Source organism: Mobula birostris, chromosome 8 (assembly GCF_030028105.1).
Source record: "Mobula birostris isolate sMobBir1 chromosome 8, sMobBir1.hap1, whole genome shotgun sequence".
NCBI classification, from domain to species: domain Eukaryota; kingdom Metazoa; phylum Chordata; class Chondrichthyes; order Myliobatiformes; family Myliobatidae; genus Mobula; species Mobula birostris.
This window is the reverse complement of record NC_092377.1, coordinates 132,578,671-132,599,139: the sequence shown is the minus strand read 5'-3', so window position 1 is coordinate 132,599,139 and position 20,469 is coordinate 132,578,671. Positions and strand designations below refer to the sequence as shown.

Below are 20,469 nucleotides of genomic sequence, written 5' to 3'. Positions count from 1 at the left end.
ACTGCACATGCATGTAACAAGACCTGGACAGCTCACCTCCATCTCTCTTAGGCCACAAACTTATCAATCACCCCTGTTGTGGACCACTTTCTGGAGTTCCAAGATACCGACTTCTACAAAGACGGGATCCGTAGAGAAGAGTGGAACAAAATTTGCAAAGATGTCAAAACAATGTCAAGAGACCTGAGGGTGCGCCTCATTCAGTTTAAGACTCTACACCGTTTTTGTTGGACTCCAACAAGGTGACATAGATTAGGGTTGAAAAATACCCCTGATTGCTGGTGCTGTGAGGCAGGTAAAGGGGACTTAGTACATGCACTCTGGTCCTCTCCCAGATTTCAAGAATTTTGGATTACGGTACATAAGTATATTTGCGACGTTTTGAGTAATCAACTCCCTTTCTGCCCCAGACCTTTTGCTTGGGACACAGACTTGGGTTATTGGGGATAGACACTCCCAAAATTGGATCCAGACAAGTATAATGGGAGGAAGACAAATTATCCTTAGAGGTTGGCAGAACTTGCGGGGGGGCATCATTTTAGGAGTGGGCCACAGAAATAGCCAAAGTGGCAGCTTTTGAACGCATGTCTTAGAAACAGTTGGATAGATTGGACGTCTATACACAAAAATGGGGCAAATATTCAGGTTTCATGGGGTGGAAATAGTGGTGAATGAGTGCTGAAGCATATTGCTGAATGGCAGTTTTTTATGTTATTAGAGATCTAAACAGACACTCATGGTTATGATATTGATATTTATTTCTGCCATGTTTGATTTTTATTTTATGGATAATTTTATGTTTTGTAAGCTATGATTTACATAATTTCAACACTGGCTCAAGAGTTCTTTGAAAAATTCCTAAAAGAATTGAATAAAATTTAAATCATAAAAAAAGAAGGGATTTGTATGCTCCACGACCGCTGGACCAAGTGTGTAAATGTAAGAGGGGACTATGTTGAAAAATAAATGTGCTAGGTTTTCTAAAATTGACTCCTTCTACCTTAGGCCACGAACTTATCAATCACCCCTTGTATACTGTACATACCAAAGAGGAAGAAGTATTCAAAAGGCAAGAGGACACAACAATGGCTCACAGGAGAGTCAAAGCCAACATAAAAGCCAAAGAGATGGCATATAATAGAATAAAAATTAATGGGAAGTTAGCTTATTGGGAAATTTTTAAAAACCAACAGAAGGCAACTAAAAAGTCATTAAGAAGGAAAAGGTGGAATACGGAAGTAAGCTAGCCAATACTATTGAAGAGAATACCAAAAGTTTCTTCAGATATATAAAGTGTAAAATAGAGACAAGAATAGATGTTGGACCATTGAAAAATTATGTTCAATAGGTAGTATGAAGGACAAGATAATGCTGGACAAACTAGGTATTGTGCATCAGTCTTCATTTTGGAAGACATCAGCAGTCCAGTGCAGGTTCCAGAGTGTCAGGGGACAGAAGTGTGTAAAGTTGCCATTACGAGGAGAAGGTTCTTTGGAAACTGAAAGGGCTGAAAATAGAGAAGCAATCTGGATCAGATGGATCTGAAAGAGGTAGCTGAATATGCACGTGTCAGGTAATTATTATTTAATTGTGATAGTATTTAACTCCATACCTGTCGTCGTAGGGCTTGTCGAGACTTGGACACGGTCAGAGCAATGCTTTGCTGCCTGCAATCCGCTTTCCCTGAGAAATTGGACAGTCAGGTCAACTGACTCTGAAGACCAGCGGTATTCGTTTTATTCTTACTTATTCTTTTCAGCCGCAGAGTAGGCTTCGTTCACCATTTGAGAGTTTTAGCTAACGGTCCTGTTTGGCCTGGTGTTTATTGTTTTCCTTCCCCCTTTAGCACTGTTCACATTAGAATCTGTGAAGTATCGACCCTCCTCAGTGTCTCTCACTCCACAGCTGGGCCTCATCCACGAACCTGGTGACAGACGCTCCTCCGTGGACAGGGCGCTGGATGGTGAGGGATGGATAGGGGGCGAGGAAAGACAGTGATCAGACGGCACATAAAAATTTTGAAACATTCTTTCCCTGCGCCAGTCAGTCACCCCTTGCGCCAGTCAGTCACCCGGTCGTCAACTCGAATAGCCAGATTAATCAGGTCATCCAGACAATCCTGCTGGTCCCAGACAGCAATCTCATGCCAGACCCCGCGTTCAGTCCATGCTGGAAAGCCACGATGAGAGATCTCTCATTCAACCCGTCATTACTGCAAAGGTACATAATTTAACTGCAGAGGTTCTCACCGTTCGTCCGCCTTGGCGCAGGAACGAGTCAGTGGGCAGCCTCCTGACCACGTACTGGAAGATCAAAAGCCCTCCTTAACTCCGCCATGAAATATCACAATGACTGTGCTGCGGGGTATTCTTGCTCCCGTAAAGCATTGAATAGGCTGAGTGCAGGCCGATCGAGAAGATTGACCATGTACGCTAGTTTTCGCGTATCATCACCAAAACGACCAAGCTGGGCTTGGAATGTCAGCTCACATTGGATAATAAAATTCCTGCACTATCGGGATCACCAGAATATCTGCTTGATGGTGGAATTCTTGGTTACTATATGGATGTGGGAGTCAGCTCTGCTCCGGGCATGGGATCGGGAGCATTAGTAGCAAAGATTGTTGGGGCAGCAGAAAAGGAGGACCTGCAAGATGTTGGGACTGGGACTGAGGCAGTCAGAAGCTGGTGAATTGCGCTGGCCAGTACGTTAATGGTTGTCAGTTTATGCTGGCTATTCAAGTAAGTTCAGGGACGGCGGCCGTGAGTGCTGAAATCACAGACACTTGAGTCCGATTTTCTGTGGTGATCTGTTCAACCATTGCAGCTAGGGATGATACCTGTTCCTCCACATGAGTCTGGGCTTGTCGGTATGAGATTATCTGCTTCATTGCCTCCGTAATTTTACTCAGAACAGATTCCATTCCCTATCGCTTGTCTCCTACCTGAGCAATGAATCCCACGGCCAAGGTCAGCTGCTCTCTCTCTCTCTCTCTTTCTTTATGTGTTTGAGACTTGCTGTCATCCGGTTCTGATATGGCCCAAGTGCGGAGTGAAAGAGACTGAAGCGGTCAATAGTTCACAGACTTTAATACAAACAGTGTTAAAGGGCAAAGAAAACAATAAACGCTCGGCCAAATAGGGCTGTTAACAAAACTCTCAAATGGAAAAGGAAGCCTACACTGCGGCTGAAAAGAGCAACTAAATATAAAATGAATACCACTAGTTTTCGGAGCCAGTTGACGTGACAGTCCAATTTCTCAGGCAAGGACGAATGCAAACAGGCAGTGAAGCGTTGCTGTGCTGTGTCCAGGTGTCGATAAGCACTACGATGAAAAGAATGGTGTTAAATACTATTACAATGAAATAATAATTAGCTGACGTGCATATTCACAAGTGCAACAGCCGTATCTACTGCGCTGCCAAATCCGTGGTGTGACACTTTAACCTCAGGCTTCATTCAGGGCCAGTAGACTGATTTCGGACCAATCAAAAAGTCTTATCAAACCCCAAATCACCTGAATCATCATGAAGTGACTTCAACACAATTCTCCGAAGCTTCTCAGACAAAACCAACTGGGAACACCAAGGCCTGTCTGGAGGAGATGTGACCCTGTATAGAACCTGATTGGTTCCATTCTCTCATCAGTAGGGATATGGTAGGATGTTGCGTCTTTTGAACATGGGCCATATCCCCTTCTACAGCAGCTGACCAAACGGTTCCTATACGAGGGTCATCTCACTGAGCTGTTGGCACTTCCACAGGACTCAAGGGAGGCGTATTTAGAACAGTAAGGTTGCAGTAAACTTGTGGAATGGCACAACCAGAAGCTCCCAAATGATCCACAGCTTTTTACTGCCGTTGCCTTGCCTCTGATTTCCCCATGGCAAGAAACTGGCATTTTATTTAACTCCAAAGGCAGGAATGCTCTCCCACTCTCCATCCATTTCTGCGCACAGCTCCCCCACCTCCCCGCCCTCTGAAGCAAACGTAGGGACAACGTGTCTCCATCAATGTTCCGGCTGCCCGGCTGGTACTTCAGGTTGAAAATAAAGGCAGACAACGTCTCAAACCAGTGATGGCCTGTGGCATCCAGTTTCACTGATACCAGGATATTCAGTGGCATGCAAAAGTACTGACCATGGAAGGTGCCCAAACCTTTCAATCAGGCCCTTTTCCTTTTCTGTTATTTTGAAACTGTAAAAGATGGAAATGCTGAAACTAACTCGGAGTTTTCACCACCCACTGAGGGACCCATTGGACCTTTCACATCAGGCTCCTTTACCCTCATTCCGCAGAACCGATAGCAACTTTTCTTTCAAGTCTCCACCCTCAGCTGTGAGAAATGTGTCTTCACATTCCTCACACTTGGCTACAGTCCCCCCTTCTCCAGGTGGCCCTGTCTCTCCATTTGCCCCAAACATACCAGGCAGATCTACTCGCGTCACGTCCTTGCTATTCTGGACTAACACAATATCCTTACCGGATATTTGATCCCTGACAATTTCCCAACGGCAAGAAGTAACACTTCTTGTTTATTGATTGTACACTGCATGCAATTTTAATGAAGGTGTATTTGTGAATGCTGATGTAATCAAACAGTTATTAAAGAAGAAAGAAATAAAGAAATAAATAAGCGTCATTTACAATTAAAACAGTCAGATGTGTATAATTTTGGAGCACAGATCTTCCAAAAGCAGGAATGTGTCATTTTTCTCAAGGCGCCAACTGATCACCAGTAGAACTTTCCATCTTGAATTCTTAACCAGGCACTATCCAACTAAAGTGGTGCTGCTGGACTTCACAGAGCCAGAAAACTAGATTCACTTCCAACCTCGGACCCCGTTTTTGTGGAGTTGGCACATCCTCCATGTGCCCATGTGGATTTCCTCTGGGTGCCCCAGGTTGCTTCAACACCGATGTTTGTACAGTTTGTAGTTAACCGGCAGCTTAGGCTACTTTTTGACAGGGGCGAGTGTAGCCGAGGGTGAGGTGTTGAAGCATCCCCTGGTATTTAGGTGAGTGGTAGAAGTGCAGAAAGTTGATGGGAATATGATGGTGTATTTATAATATAAGATTAATGTAAGATTAGTGGAACTGTTTTGTTGATGTTATTGGAAAGCATTGCAGCACTCTGATTTTAAATGTTTACTTTAGTGTGCTTTTATTGCGCACCAAGTGTTTCTTCAGATGTTGACCATGCCTTTACTATGCATTAAGTGTCTGTTATTGAGTGTGTAGGGATTACTATGATATTTCACATGTAACCATTGATTCATTAGTTAGAATGAAACCTGTGTACTTTTGACCCCCCAAGAAAAATGAATGTAGCCAAGTAAGAGAGATAAGAATAATTGATTTATTAGCTAGTGTAAAACTTACAGCAATATGCTAATGCTGTTAACCCAGAAGGAGGCCTATAAAAAGTGCTGTGTGAAGCAGACAGGCGGGCATTCAGTGGCAGACTTACAGAGCCTAGCCCACTGTCTGTCTCAGCTTTGATTTGCAAATTAAAGTTTAAAATATCTTGAAGAATCTTCGGCGCTTCCTTGTCATTTGTAAAACCACGACAAAACTGGTGTAGTTGGGCAGGATCGGGAAGAGACCCGTGGAAGAAGGAAACGGTAGATTGAGGGCGCTTCCCAGTCCCTGGGGGACCTCCACGGAGCTAACAGAATTCAGGGTGCACCCAAAGAACAGTAAGCGCTTTTTAGCAACAATTTGGACTAAGAGTTCTGTTGGTTTTTGGGGAGATCTCGGGGACTCAAAAGTGTGAAACAACTGCAGAAGGGTCTCTCCGATTCAAAGAATCTGGCAGAATTAAGGGTTAAAAGGAGGCTGGGAGGATTAATCAAGAACACTGCAGTGAGGGGGGTGAGTATGAATAAGGTAACGAGAAGTTAAGTAAGAAAAATTCCACGTGGCGTTAGTAAGTCCCTGTGGATACTGCTTCGTATGAGAAAAAGGTCTGAATGGGCAAGGAAAGAAAGAAAAAAAGAGAAAATCTTCGTGAATACTGCCTTGAGAAGTGTAAGGGTCTGAATAGGTGAGGTGCAAAAGAGAAAATACTCATGAATACCGCCTTAAGAAAAGTGAGGGTCTGAATAGGCGAGTTGCAATATGAAAGTTCTGCGGTTACTGCCCGGGAAAGGGGTCTGCATGGGCAGAACAGAATAGAAGATAAGGATAGCTTAAGTGGATAATTTAGACGTGGGTGAGAAGAAACCATAAGACGAGATGGAGAAATAAGTTACAGAAAATAGTATTACCGAGGTGTGAGACATTAAGAATACCTTAAAAAGGGGAAGAACAATATGACAGGGAAAGGAACAGCAGTACAAATACTGAGTAAAATATTCCCAGTGTGTCAAGGTAAGATCGTGAAAATTGCAGAAAAATGGGAAAAATGAACCAAAAATCTGGTCACAAAGTGGCTGAAAGAAGGAACATTTGCTGTAAGTTTATTAGAGGAAATGGAGGCGCTGATTAAAAATCACAAACTAGGAGATAAATCCAAGAAAAGAGAGAAAAAAAGAAAATAGGAGATAGAAGTGTTAAAACCCTTTAGGATGGAGGGAGAAAGATTGAGAAAGAAAGGAAGAATATCAGTAGCAAGTAAAGAAACACTGAGAAACAAGAAAAGCAGTCTGGTAAACCACAGGAGAAACAGAATAAGGAGCCGACTCTGTACCCAGACCAGAGAAATGTAGAAGCCCCTCCCCCTTATTACGAGAAGGAGACTCCTAAACAGTGCCCTGTAATATCAGGAGAACGAGAACTGGGGGGAAAGTTTAAAGTCTGGGATACTGAGGAGTCGAGTGAGGAGGAAAATCAGAATATGGGGAGAGAAGGAAAAAAAGTGATGTCGTTGTTAGTCAAAGGGTCAGGACAAGTACAGTATGCTCCTTCGGGCTCCCAGGACCTGGAAGGGCTGAAAAACACCCTGCCTAGCTTAAATGAAGGAGCAGGGAAGTGGATTAGAGCCTTTGAAGAAGAAACTACGGGACGGTTATTGGCTATGGGAGATTTGAAGGCACTGCTGATAAGATTGATGGGAACCTCCAAATTAAAAGAGCTGATGGAAATGGCGGGACGGCTAAATGCATTCAGCCCAATGACTGACGGGACCAGCTTTGACAAAGTGAGGCAGAAGGTATGGCAGGCCCTTGGGAAGCTTTACCCACCCAAAGTGGACCCCAAAGCTTTGAAAGGGGATCCGCTGGGGGACACTGAGAACCCAGAAGCCTATGTAGAAAATCAGTTGAAAAGGTGGAGACTGGAAACTGAGCAAGAAGTGGAAGGCATCTCGTTTATGACCATACTGTTCCGAACCAGCGTTTTGGACGCAATGCCTCCGCAAGTTAAATCTAAACTGGAGGAGGTGGTCGGACTGATGTCAATGAACTCATGAGAACTTAGAGACCACGTAGTCCATGCGGTTGAGAAATATCGGAAAGACAAATGGAAGCTGATTGAGCAGCAGGAAGAGGTGCAAAGAAAGCTAATGCAAATGCAGCTTGAAGAACTCAAAAAGAAGGAAAAAGGGAAGGGAAAAGATGCTGCCAGTAGCTCCCGATTTGAGTGCAACCATTGAAATGAATGAAACACCACTGTATGGAGGAACCGGTCGCGCTGTCAGACAGGGGCCAGAAAACCCCATGCCAATAATACACGTCTTTGGAGGAGCATTCCCACGAATGCCCTATCAGGAACAGAGTAAATTTAAACAGCAGCCCAGACAGGACTGGAAATCCCAAGGAGGGGGACAGAGAGGTTATGGACAAAGAGGGCCAGTAAGGAGACAAGGGGAGAGAGAGATAGAGAGACTGTGCTGGGGGTGTAACCAGCCAGGACACATGAGAAGAGACTGTCCACTCAGGTCATGGCCGGTCACGTACCAACAGGGACCGATGAGAGGCGAACCGCAGGTTAGCCAAGGGTCAGCCCCCACAGGCACAGGTGGACCAGTGAACCCCTATGCAAGATGCTAGGGGTGCCCAGAGAGCCCAGGTGGGAAGGGACATTACCCAGTGATAAGAAGGAAGACAGAAATAGCATTTAATAGTATAAACAGGAAATACAGTCAGCCCCAGCGTTAGCTTTGCCTGACTATGAGAAGGACTTTCATTTGTATGTATCCAAACGGCAGGAAGGCTATGTCGCAGCGGTTCTAACACAAGAGATGGGGACATGAAAAGCAAAACAACCTACAGCATACTATAGTGTGAAATTGGAAGAAGTGGCTCAGGGGTACCCACCCTGTTATCAGGGACTAGCAGCATTATACTATGCCTATGAAAAGGCATGAACCAGGACAATGGGCTACCCTGTGATCCTGTACACACACCACAAGGTAACAGAATTACTGGAAAGAGGTAAACTCGTGTTCACACCAGCCAGAATAGCAGCATATCAGATGTTATTGACATTTCCAGATATAACTATACAGAGATATACTACCAGTAACTTAGCTGATTATGTCCCTTTGGGTCAGGAAGGAGAACCCCGTGACTGTGTAAGGGAAACAATGGCATTTGCCAAATTAGGAGCAGGTTTACGATCCGAACCACTAGAAGAGGAAGATAAAAAGGTTTTGTTTGTAGATGGCTCCTCTTATAGGGATTATAATCATGCAGGTTTCTCAGTGGTGCAGCAGGATCAGACAAGCTTTAAGACTATTAAAATGGAAGCTTGCCCCCAACCGTGTTCCGCCCAATTAGCGGAAATCAAAGCCCTGACAGCAGCGTGCGAAATGATGGAAGGTGAGAAAGTAGACATTTCTACTGATTCGGCATATGGGCATGCGATGGATCATTGTGCAAGGGGGAAAGTGATAAGGAAAATAAAAAAGGACGGTTTTTGGTCACCTTATTTACAGGCTTCTGTAGATTATGTGCTGTTGCAGTGCAAGGTATGTGCACAGAATAATGTTTGGAAAGGAATTACAACCCCAATAGGTCATATACCCGTGCCCAAAGGGCCTTTTAAACATTTAGTGATTGATTACAAATACATGATAAGGACAGTAAGAGGGAAAAGATACATGTTAGTAGTAATTAACATGTATCTGGAAAGCGGCCAGTGCGCGAGTGGGCCAGTGAAGGAGTGGAGCTTTGAGGCTTTGACTCGAGAGATTCTGGCAGTTTTGGCAGTTGGTCTGTGCAATCAAGTCAATCAAGATTTGAATAGATGAGCAGAAAGCCGTTGATTAGACAATCAAGATTTGAATAGCTCAGACTGAGCAGAAAGCAGCTGATTGGGCAGTCAAGGTCAGGTGACCAAACATTTTGAAAAGCTCAGACAGATAAGTAGAGGGATAGCTCATGCGAAGTGGCCAGTGGAAAGCGGCCAGTGCGTGAGTGGGCCAGTGAAGGAGTGGAGCTTTGAGGCTTCGACGAGAAGAGGCAGAGGACAAGCTAGCTCGCAGTTAGTTTTTACAATGTCTCCTGAGACGGTAATGTGCCTCTCATGTGAGATGTGGCAGTATTGGGGGAACTCCGCTCTCCCACAGAGTCACATCTGCCAGAAGTGCATAGGGCTGGGTGATCTGGAAGACGGTGTAAGGAATCTGGAGCAGCAGCTGGATGACCTTCGACTCATAAGGGAGAATGAGGCAGTCATAGATGAGAGCTACAGGGAGGTAGTCACACCTAGGCTGTTGGAAGCAGGTCGTTGGGTGACAATCAGAGGGGGGAAAGCGAAGGTGAGCAGACAGGTAGTGCAGAGCACCCCTGTAGCCATTCCCCTGAATAATATGTTTACGGTCCTGGATACTGTTGGTGGGGACAACCGACCAGGTGTGAGCCATGGTGGCAGGGCCTCCGGCACTGAGTCTGACCCTGTGGTGCAGAAGGGTGGGACGGAGAAGAGGAGAGCTGTCGTCATTGGAGACTCCATAGTCAGGGGAGCAGACAGGAGAGTTTGTGGACGTGAGAAGGACACCCGCATGGTTTGTTGCCTCCCGGGTGCCAGGGTCCGGGATGTCTCTGACTGGGTGAACAACATCCTGGTACAAGAGGGAAAGCAACCAGAAGTCGTGATACATGTTGACACCAACGACATAAGGAGGAAGAGGGATGAGGTCCTGAAGTGTGAGTTACGGGAACTAGGCAGAAGGCTGAAGAACAGGACCTCAAGGGTGCCGTTCTCAGGGTTGCTGCCAGTGCTACATGAGAGAGAAACCAGGGAATTACAGACCGGTTAGCCTAACATTGGTGGTGGGGAAACTGCTAGAGTCAGTTATCAAAGATGTGATAACAGCACATTTGGAAAGCGGTGAAATCATCGGACAAAGTCAGCATGGATTTGTGAAAGGAAAATCATGTCTGACGAATCTCATAGAATTTTTTGAGGATGTAACTAGTAGAGTGGATAGGGGAGAACCAGTGGATGTGGTATATTTGGATTTTCAAAAGGCTTTTGACAAGGTCCCACACAGGAGATTAGTGTGCAAACTTAAAGCACACGGTATTGGGGGTAAGGTATTGATGTGGATAGAAAATTGGTTAGCAGACAGGAAGCAAAGAGTGGGAATAAACGGGACCTTTTCAGAATGGCAGGCAGTGACTAGTGGGGTACCGCAAGGCTCAGTGCTGGGACCCCAGTTGTTTACAATATATATTAATGACTTGGATGAGGGAATTAAATGCAGCATCTCCAAGTTTGCGGATGACACGAAGCTGGGCGACAGTGTTAGCTGTGAGGAGGATGCTAAGAGGATGCAGGGTGACTTGGATAGGTTAGGTGAGTGGGCAAATTCGTGGCAGATGCAATTTAATGTGGATAAATGTGAAGTTATCCACTTTGGTGGCAAAAACAGGAAAACAGATTATTATCTGAATGGTGGCCGATTAGGAAAAGGGGAGGTGCAACGAGACCTGGGTGTCATTATACACCAGTCATTGAAAGTGGGCATGCAGGTACAGCAGGTGGTGAAAAAGGCGAATGGTATGCTGGCATTTATAGCAAGAGGATTCGAGTACAGGAGCAGGGAGGTACTACTGCAGTTGTACAAGGCCTTGGTGAGACCACACCTGGAGTATTGTGTGCAGTTTTGGTCCCCTAATCTGAGGAAAGACATCCTTGCCATAGAGGGAGTACAAAGAAGGTTCACCAGATTGATTCCTGGGATGGCAGGACTTTCGTATGATGGAAAACTGGATGAACTAGGCTTATACTCGTTGGAATTTAGAAGATTCAGGGGGGATCAAATTGAAACGTATATAATCCTAAAGGGATTGGGCGGGCTAGATGCAGGAAGATTGTTCCCGGTGTTGGGGAAGTCCAGAACGAGGGGTCACAGTTTGAGGATAAAGGGGAAGCCTTTTAGGACTGAGATTAGGAAAAACTTCTTCACACAGAGAGTGGTGAATCTGTGGAATTCTCTGCCACAGGAAACGGCTGAGGTCAGTTCATTGGCTATATTTAAGAGGGAGTTAGATATGGCCCTTGTGGCTAAAGAGATCAGTGGGTATGGAGGGAAGGCTGGTACAGGGTTCTGAGTTGGATGATCAGACATGATCATACTGAATGGCAGTGCAGGCTCGAAGGGCCGAATGGCCTACTCTTGCACCTATTTTTCTATGTTTCTATGACAGTGATGGTAAGAATTGGAGGAGATGGCAGTTGAATGCGTGGCTGAGGAGTTGGTGCAGGGAGCAGGGTTTTAGATTTTTAGGTCATTGGGATCTCTTCTGGGCAAGGTGGGACCTGTACAGATTGGATTGGTTGCACCTGAACTTGAGGGGGAGCAATATCCTTGCAGGTAGGTTTGCTAGCATGGTACGGGCGGGTTTAAACTAATTTGCGAGGGGGATGGGACCCAGAGCGATAGAGCAGTGAAAGAAGTGCATGGAGTAAAGCCAGATCTAACATACAGAGAGGCTTTGAGGAAAGAGATGCAGAATAAATGGTGTAAAGACCGTAAGGTAGAAGGGCTGAAATGTGTATACCTCAATGCAAGAAGCATCAGGAACAAAGGTGATGAACTGAGAGTGTGGATACCAACATGGAATTATGATGTAGTGGCCATTACAGTTACTTGGCTGGCAGCAGGGCAGGAATGGATTCTCAATATTCCTGGATTTCAGTGCTTTACAAGGAATAGAAAGGGCGGAAAAAGGGGAGGAGGGGTGGCATTACTGGTCAGGGATACTACTACAGCTACAGAAAGGGTGGGTAATGAAGCAGGATCCTCTTTTGAGTCAATATGGGTGGAAGTCAGGAACAGGAAGGGAGCAGTTACTCTATTGGGGGTATTCTATAGGCCCCCTGGTAGCAGCAGAGATACAGAGGAGCAGATTGGGAGGGAAATTTTGGAAAGGTGCAAAAATAACAGGGTTGTTATCATGGGTGACATTAACTTCCCTAATATTGATTGGCTCCTGATTAGTTCCAAGGGTTCAGATGGGGCAGAGTTTGTTAAGTGTGTCCAGGACGGATTCCTATCACAGTATGTGGACAGGCCAACCAGGGGGAATGCCATACTAGATCTAGTACTAAGTAATGAACCGGGTCAGGTCACAGATCTCTCAGTGGGTGAGCATCTGGGGGACAGTGACCACTGCTCCCTGGCCTTTAGCATTATCATGGAAAAGGATAGAATCAGAGAGGACAGGAAAATTTTTAATTGGGGAAAGGCAAATTATGAAGCTATAAGGCTAGAACTTGTGGGTGTGAATTGGGATGATGTTTTTGCAGGCAAATGTACTACGGACATGTGGTCGCTGTTTAGAGATCTTTTGCAGGATGTTAGGGATAAATTTGTCCCAGTGAGGAAGATAAAGAATGGTAGGGTGAAGGAACCATGGGTGACAAGGGAGGTGGAAAATCTAGTCAGGTGGAAGAAGGCAGCATACATGAGGTTTAGGAAGCAAGGATCAGATGGGTCTATTGAGGAATATAGAGAAGCAAGAAAGGAGCTTAAGAAGGGGCTGAGAAGAGCAAGAAGGGGGCATGAGAAGGCCTTGGCGAGTTGGATAAAGGAGAACCCCAAGGCATTCTTCAATTATGTGAAGAAAAAAAGGATGACAGGAGTGAAGGTAGGACCGATTAGAGATAAAGGTGGGAAGATGTGCCTGGAGGCTGTGGAAGTGAGCGAGGTCCTCAATGAATACTTCTCTTCGGTATTCACCAATGAGAGAGAACTTGATGATGCTGAGGACAATATGAGTGATGTTCTGGAGCATGTTGATATTAAGGGTGAGGAGGTGTTGGAGTTGTTAAAATACATTAGGACAGATAAGTCCCCGGGGCCTGACGGAATATTCCCCAGGCTGCTCCACGAGGTGAGAGAAAAGATTGCTGAGCCTCTGGCTAGGATCTTTATGTCCTCATTGTCCACGGGAATGGTACCGGAGGATTGGATGGAGGCGACTGTTGTCCCCTTGTTCAGAAAAGGTAGTAGGGATAGTCCGGGTAATTATAGACCAGTGAGCCTTACAGTCTGTGGTGGAAAAGCTGTTGGAAAAGATTCTTAGAGATAGGATCTATAGGCATTTAGAGAATCATGGTCTGATCAGGGACAGTCAGCATGGCTTTGTGAAGGGCAGATTGTGTCTAACAAGCCTGATAGAGTTCTTTGAGGAGGTGACCAGGCATATAGATGAGGGTAGTGCAGTGGATGTGATCTATATGGATTTTAGTAAGGCATTTGACAAGGTTCCACACGTTAGGCTTATTCAGAAAGTTAGAAGGCATGGGATCCAGGGAAGTTTGGCCAGGTGGATTCAGAATTGGCTTGCCTGCAGAAGGCAGAGGGTGGTGGTGGAGGCAGTTCTGGGACCTCTGCTTTTCGTGATTTTTATTAACAAGCTGGATGTGGGGGTAGAAGGGTGGATTGGCAAGTTTGCAGACGACACAAAGGTTGGTGGTGTTGTAGATAGGGTAGAGGATTGTCAAAAATTGCAGAGAGACATTGATAGGATACAGAAGTGGGCTGAGAAGTGGCAGATGGAGTTCAACCTGGAGAAGTGTGAGATGGTACACTTTGGAAGGACAAACTCCAAGGCAGAGTACAAAGTAAATGGCAGGATACTTGGTAGCATGGAGGAGCAGAGGGATCTCGGGGTACACATCCACAGATCCCTGAAAGTTGCCTCACAGGTGGATAGGGTAGTTAAGAAAGCTTATGCGGTGTTAGCTTTCATAAGTCGAGGGATAGAGTTTAAGAGTCGCGATGTAATGATGCAGCTCTATAAAACTCCGGTTAGGCCACACTTGGAGTACTGTGTCCAGTTCTGGTCACTTCACTATAGGAAGGATGTGTAAGCATTGGAAGGGGTACAGAGGAGATTTACCAGGATGCTGCTTGGTTTAGAAAGTATGCATTGTGATCAGAGATTAAGGGAGCTAGGGCTTTACTCTTTGGAGAGAAGGAGGATGAGAGGAGACATGATAGAGGTGTACAAGATAATAAGAGGAATAGATAAAGTGGATAGCCAGCGCCTCTTCCCCAGGGCACCACTGCTAAATACAAGAGGACATAGCTTTAAGGTAAGGAGTGGGAAGTTCAAAGGGGATATTAGAGGAAGGTTTTTTACTCAGAGTGGTTGGTGCGTGGAATGCACTGCCTGAGTCAGTGGTGGAGGCAGATACATTAGTGAAGTTTAAGAGACTACTAGACAGGTATATTGCGGAATTTAAGGTGGGGGCTTATATGGGAGGCAGGGTTTGAGGGTTGGCACAACGTTGTGGGCCGAAGGGCCTGTACTGTGCTGTACTATTCGATGTTCTATATTCTGTGTTAATTGACAGATCCAGCATATGGGTAGAAGCGGTACCCTCAAAAGATCAAGGGGCAGGAACAGTGGTAAAATTCCTGACAAACAAGGTAATCCCAAGATTCAAAAGTCAGCTCAGACAATGGTTCAGCGTTTATCCAAAAGGTGGTCAGATTAGTATTGCAAGCACTACGAATAAAGCAGAGGTTTGGATGCGTGTATCACCTTCAGTCGCAGGGCATGGTGGAAAGAATTAATGGGACTCTAAAAACCAAACTGAATAAAATTTGTGTGCGTACTGAACTCAACTGGATCGACGCGCTGCCGTTAGCGTTAATGAGTTACCGCATGCAAACTAATCGAGTGACGTGTCTAACACCGCATGAAATGCTAACCGGAAGGCCCATGCCAGTGCCCCAGTGAAGAGGACCATACAAAGGGCCTAGCTTGGAACAATTGGAAGTAGAACTAAAACAATACATGCAGCAACTAACCATGATACATAAGTCCATCTATGCACAGGAAAAACGGAAAGAGCCAGAGATCGTGCGAGGGGAAGGACCAATCAAGCCAGGAGATCAGGTCTATGTGTGAGCTTTTCGAAGAAAGTGGAACGAACCAAGAAGGGAAGGGCCTTTACGGTAATCAAGGCGTCACCCACCGCAGTTCAGGTAGAGGGACGTTCCACCTGGTACCGTCTCAATCACTGCACCAGAGCAGTCCCGCAGGTACAGTCAGGTGTGGAACCCGAGGTAGGTGGTGAAGAGGAACGGATAGCAGGGGACCGACAAGAGGAACAAGTAGTTGTCACTCTACCACAGGAGGTTGATCAGACGATAAGGGAAGTTTTTGGTTTTGAGAACAGGTCTGGTGACCCTAAGGATGAGGTTGTGGATAGTAGTACTCCTTCAGACAGTGAGGATGACTTGGGAGCGACCAGTCTTGCCCCTTGGGATGATACACCCACAAAACCCTGTACGGACTTGGAAACCATTAATTTGGCTGATCTGGCATAGGAATGTTAGTACTCCGCAAACCTTAAAAGAAAGGAGTAAGCGGAACGCAAGAGTTACCTCTTTGTAGTGGCAACAGACACGTACTAGCCAGTGGTACCAATGGGCACAATACACAGCAGGAATGATGGAGAGACAGAACTGTTACCTGTGCTCCAGGACGAAGCCCGTGCAACACGTAGCCCCCATGCCTTATAACTCCTCACCTGCACGCAATGGCAAAAGGAGCGGAGGGGGCAGTGTGCGCAGCAGTGTCCAAGTGTGGTCAAGACTTGCAGCATGGGAATTTGTAGCGGGACGGATCTTTGTTATCAGAAATGTATTGAGAACACCCCATATTGCCCTTATTGGTGTATGCTATCCCAAGCCTCCTCGCAATTCGATTGAAATGTGCTCGCCCATAAATGTAATTATAGCAGACCTTGGGCCATTAGTAAAATAAGTCAGACCCCCGCAGTGGGAAAATTGGTAATGCAGGATCATTTGAATTATGAATGCTTTACACGGACAGGTGCTTTTTTGGTTGGCCATTTTAGGGGTGACTGCGTGCAGACTTGGGATGTAACCCCAGGCCGAAGATACATAGCAAGTACCCCTCCACCCGAAGGTGCGTTGGATGTCTAGAACATTGCATTAGCGGACACTTGGTGGTTGTGCGGTATGCAGGAAGGCCTGAAATCCACGCTTCCCCTCAGTTGGGCAGGTACATGTACACGGGTTATGCTGATTCAAGAAGTTTTAGTATCCTCTGAAGTACAATTTGACGCTCCAAAGCAGCAGACACTGCGGCGGAAGAGGCGAAAATATGAACCTGACCCAACGATCCAAATCGATAGTATAGGACAGCCAAGAGGTATACCTAACGAGTTTAAGGAAAGAAACGAGTTTGCTGCTGGCTGGGAAGCGATTATACCTGTAATAGGGATTAGCAAAAATGTTGAGTGGATAAATTATATACATTAAAATCAACAGAGATTCATTAACTACACCGATGTTGCGCTGGAGGCACTAGAACAACAGCTGGATGCAACTAGTAAAGTGGCGTGGCAGAATAGACAGGTGTTAGACTGGCTGTTGGCAGAAAAAGGATGAGTTTGTGTAATGTTTGGAGAACAGTGCAGTACTTCTATATACCAAATAACACCAGTCTGGAGGGATCATTTACCAGAGCAATGAACAAATTGAAAAGTCTGAGAAGAGAAGTTAAACAGAATGCAGGGTTTGGACATCAGTTATTTGACTGGTTAGATAGTAAACTAGGGGGATGGGGAGCATGGCTAACCAAGATAGCGATAACTGTATGTATTGTATTGGTAAGCTGTGCGATTGTTTTGTGCTGTTTTCTTCCATGTCTCAAGTCTCTTATAGTGCGGGCCGCAACAAAATGCTTTCCGATGCTCCTGGAAATTGCTGAATCAAGCCCAGTGGAAAGAGAAATACCGATGATGTATTGTTACAGCTTACACGACATGCGAGATGTACAGGAGGGAAATGATAATGTGGGAGTAGAGAGTAAAGGCTCCTGAGTCTTTTTTCCTGTCTCAGACACGAAGGGACAGGTTTTTTGGCTCAGTGGCCTAGGAAGGTAGGGAGAGAACACTTCGAGTTCTAACCACAAGAAATTATAGTTTGACCCAGATTTGGGAGTAAATTCTGGAGTTTATTTGAGGTTTTGTGTGTGGACTCGTAGTTTCCTCTCTCTGTGTGAGACCGTATAGATCTCAAAGGAGGTATATATTGGAAAACATTGTAATACTCTGTTTTCTAAGTGTTTATTTAAGTGTGCTTTTATTGTGCATCAAGTGTTTATTCAGATGTTGACCATGCCTTCACTATGCATTAAGTGTCTGTTATTGAGTGCGTAGGGATTATTATGGTATTTCAACTATGTAACCATTGAATGAAACCTGTGTACTTTTGACCCCTCGAGGAAAATGGATGTAGCCAAGTACGAGAGATAAGAGTAATTGGTTTATTAGCTAGAGTGAAACTTACAGCAGTATGCTAAACCAGAAGGGCTATAAAAATGGTTGTGTGAAACAGACAGCCGGCATTCAGTCGCAGACTTACAGAGCCTAGCCCACTTTCTGTCTCACCTTTACTTTGCAAATTAAAGTTTAAACATTTCTTGAAGAATCTTCGGTGTCTCCCTTTGTCATTTGTAAAAGCACAACATGAATAGGTAAGCGAGTAGAAGATGAACTGATCTCCAAAAGTCATAAATTTAAAGATGAAACATTCTTTGCAACATTTTAAGCAAGATTAGTGCATTGTTTTTGTTTTGTACAATTTTAGAGTCAAAAAAAGGAAAGGAGCACAAAGGAAAAACGTTGGGTACCCCAAGAGATTTGAGCTCTCAGATAACTTTTACTAAGGTCTCAGACCTTAATTAGCTTGTTAGGGCTATGGGTTGTCCACAATCATCATTAGGCAAGGCCAGGTTATGCAAATTTCAAAGCTTTATAAATACCCTGACTCCTCAAACCTTCTCCCAAAAATCAGCAGCCCTGGGCAGCTGCCAAGCACTCTGAAAATTAAAATACATGATGCCCACAAACCAGGAGAAGGCTATAAGAAGATAGCAAAGCGTTTTCAGGTAGCCGTTTCCTCAGTTCGTAACGTAATTAAGAAATGGCAGTTAACAGGAATGGTGCAGGTCAAGTTGAGGTCTTGACGACCAAGAAAACTTTCTGAGAGAACTTCTCGTAGGATTGCTAGAAAGGGAAATCAAAACCCCCGTTTGACTGCAAAAGACCTTCAGGAAGATTTAGCGACTCTGGATTGGTGGTGCACTGTTGTACTGTGCAACAACACCTGCACAAATATGACCTTCATGAAAGAGTCATCAGAAGAAAACCTTTCCTCTGTCCTTACCACAAAATTCAACATCAGAACTATGCAAAGGAACATCTAAACAAGCCTGATGCATTTTGGAAATAAGTCCTGTGGACTGATGAAGTTAAAATAGAACTTTTTGACCGCAATGAGCAAAGATATGTTTGGAGAATAAAGGGTGCAGAATTTCATGAAAAGTACACCTCTCCAACTGTTAAGCATGGGAGTGGATCGATCATGCTTTGGGCTTGTGTTGCAGCCAGTGGCACGGGGAACATTTCACTAGTAGACGGAAGAATGAATTCAATTAAATACCAGCAAATTCTGTAAGCAAACATCACACTGTCTGTGAAAAAAAAAGCTGAAGATGAAAAGAGGATGGCTCTTTTCAGGATAATGATCAGAACACACCTCAAAATCCACAATGGACTACTTCTAAAGGCGCAAGCTGAAGGTTTTGCCATGGCCCAGTCCCCCGACCTAAACATCAACGAAAATCTGTGGATGAACTTCAAAAGAGCTGTGCATTCAAGACAGCCCAGGAATCTCACAGAAGTCGAAGCGTTTTGCAAGGAAGAATAGGTGAAAATCCCCAAACAAGAAATGAAAGACTCTTAGCTGGCTACAGAAAGCGTTTACTACCTGTGATACTTGCAAAAGAGGGTGTTACTAAGTACTGTCCATGCAGGGTGCCCAAACTTTTGCTTCGGGCCCTTTTTCTTTTTTGTTATTTTGAAACTGTAAAAGATGGAAATGCTGAAACCAGCTCGGAGTTTTCACAATCCACTGAGGGACCCATTGGACCTTTCACATCAGGTTCCTTTCCCTCATTCTGCAGAACCGATAACAATGTAAACACGAAGAATTCTGCAGGTGCTGGAAATTGAAGCAACATTCCCACCACAGAGCTTATTATAAATCCACTCTGCTAATTCTACTTGATCCTGGTAATGTAACCTTCCAGACGAGCCACCAATGGTCCCTTGTTAAAGGCATGGAGGAGGAGCTTAGGAGAATGATGGTGGCTAATGGTGACTCCATTCCTTGCATCTTTGGAAACAGTTCTATTTCTGTCTATAATATCTCTACCTTTTCCTTTCAGGGCTCTTTTGAAGACCTGGAGTGATACACAGACTTCGGTTCTTTACGGAAATGGGACCCGTTCTCGGGGTCTCACGACTGTCCGTGACTTGATATGCCAAGGACGCGGCCTAGAAGAGTAGAGCAGCTTCAGGTTTCTGGGATTTTGTGGCTCCGGAGGCGGGCAGACTTGAGGTCAGTGCCGCGTAGGAAACTGGTGTGTCATGGGAGACAGAAGACCGAAAGCAGCAAGCTGGCTGCTGGCTGTGTGCCCAGAGACCCAAGCTCTTTGGGCACAGAGCTCAGAAAAAGCGACACAACAGACTTTTAGCATTGTAAATCAGCGAGTTATTTGTTATCTCTCCCCTCTCGCTGTGAAATGGGGACACCTCTTTTTCACTTATGAGGGAGAGAGAGATCCTGTGGTATGTCGAATTACCAGGTGAACGAGTAACATTTGGGGTACTGCGGGTCTGTGTCTTTATTGATGCTTTGCTGAATGTTTGAGTGCTCGGTGGGGGCGCGCAAAGGTGCTTTTTGATTTTGGGGAGAGCTGCTGCTTATGCGTGGGTGGGAGGAGCTTTGGGGTTCTAACAATTAACTGTCATTCATTCTTTGGGCCATCCGCTGTATTTGTACATGTTTGAGAAGAAAAAAGAATTTCAGGATGTATATTGTATACATTTCTCTGACATTAAATGTACCTTTGAAAATTCATACTATCAAAATCCGCTGTCCTGTTCGCATCTATCCTCTTGGTTACTTCTCTATAGCTACTTTAATATTAATAGAATTATGGTCATGTTGCTCACAGGGATACA

General features: G+C 45.0%; 1 protein-coding gene across 1 annotated transcript in view; it reads right to left on the bottom strand.

The window, feature by feature from the left end:
• Positions 1 to 20,469, bottom strand: part of LOC140202063 (uncharacterized) — a 381,219-nt gene that overhangs the window by 239,315 nt on the left and 121,435 nt on the right. Inside the window, 1 exon segment of the mRNA XM_072266920.1 lies at positions 3,544 to 3,549. Within this exon segment, the coding sequence (XP_072123021.1) occupies positions 3,544 to 3,549 (6 nt within the window).